The following is a 1,426-nucleotide window of genomic DNA, read 5'->3' as shown; positions in this document are numbered from 1 at the left end:
TCTCTCTTACTTAACTGTACGATACTTTTACAGACCATTATACTCAATAATTACTGTTAACAGTGCAGCTGCTCTCTTTCTCAACTTGTGGCCAGGAAATTGCAAAAGGGCAATTAAATCACTCTGTGGTACTGCTCGTTGCGATGGTTTAGGATCACAAACACGGCCCGTTACCCCAGCGCGGCTGAGGGGCGGGGATTCTTAAAAATGCTCTAGTAGTCACTTACAAGAGATCTAATGAGCTTTGTTAGCTGAGTCTGTGTCTGAGTCTAAACCTGCTTTCAACCTTATTTTTCTCTGAATTTCTTGGAGTTCTTCAGATAAATGAATTAATTTAATGGGTGGTGGAAGAGACACACAAGCAGCACCATAAATAGCACAACACATCAGGCTATACTGAGACAGCAAGGAATGTTTTGGGGGTTTTTTCTTAACTGTCTTCAGAGAAGCGTGGAGCTCGTTAGCAGTACAGTGACATCTTTATTGATGGACTGGCAGTGACACAGATGGATAGTGCTCTGTTGTTACAGAAAGATTTCATGCTGAGGATTAGAGCAGAATTCTGGAGAAAGAACTCTCCCAGAGCTGATAGCGCTGATTTAATTTTCATTTCCTCCAGTACTTTTTTTTTTCAAAAACAGCAAGTGCTTTAAAGACATTAACAAATGGCACTGGACTTGTTTGGGAGAGATGTTGGGATTATCCCCTCCTGCATGGGTAGGCTGTGCCCAAGATAATATTGTTCTGCAGGACAGGTTGATACAGGTTGATTCTGCAGGACAGGTTGATACGGGGCCTACAAGAAAGCTGGGGAAGGACTTTTCATAAGGGCAGTTAATGACAAGACAAGGGGAAATGGGTTTAAACTGAAAGAGGGGAGGTTTAGATGAGATATTAGGAAGAAGTTTTTCACTGTGAGGGTGGTCAGACACTGGAACAGGTTGCCCAAGGAAGTTGTGGCTGCTCCTCCCTGGAAGTGTTCAAGGCCAGGCTGGATGAGGCTTTGAGCAACCTGGTCTAGTGGAAGGTGTCCCTGCTGCTGGCAGGGGGGTTGGAACTGGATGATCTTTAAGAACCATTCTATGATTCCCCTCATCTTTGTAACTTTTTTTTTTTACCTATGAGATGCAGTGAGTTTGGGTAACTTGCCTAGAAGTCCCACAGCACATGAGTGACTTAACTAAAGGCATAGAACCTCCAAATCCTGCGTCCAGCTCAACCATACAGCCTGTGTCCATCCCATGCCCACAGGTCTTGGGTTATTCTTGGGTGCTCACACATCCATGTTCTGTAAAGGGAATATCAGCTTCTAAACAGGGCACACATCCTTCCAGGTGCTATTCCACATTTTCTGCCTCCACGTCACTGTCATCTGTGAGAGGGAAATCGCGCAGGGTTTTCTGAGCGCTGTAGCTTTTGGTTTGCA

General features: G+C 44.7%; 1 protein-coding gene across 1 annotated transcript in view; it reads right to left on the bottom strand.

The window, feature by feature from the left end:
• Positions 1–1,337: 1,337 nt before the first annotated feature.
• SLC18A1 (solute carrier family 18 member A1) overlaps positions 1,338–1,426 on the bottom strand; it is a 7,722-nt gene continuing 7,633 nt past the window's right edge. The window contains exon 15 of the mRNA XM_010175974.1: positions 1,338–1,418. Coding sequence (XP_010174276.1) covers positions 1,338–1,418 — 81 coding nt within the window. The remainder of the gene's footprint in view (positions 1,419–1,426) is intronic.

The sequence above is a fragment of the Antrostomus carolinensis genome, unplaced genomic scaffold (genome assembly GCF_000700745.2).
Source record: "Antrostomus carolinensis isolate BGI_N321 unplaced genomic scaffold, ASM70074v2 scaffold26749, whole genome shotgun sequence".
Classification (NCBI taxonomy): domain Eukaryota; kingdom Metazoa; phylum Chordata; class Aves; order Caprimulgiformes; family Caprimulgidae; genus Antrostomus; species Antrostomus carolinensis.
Note: the sequence above shows the minus strand (reverse complement) of the source record. Positions and strands in the feature narration are given on the sequence as shown.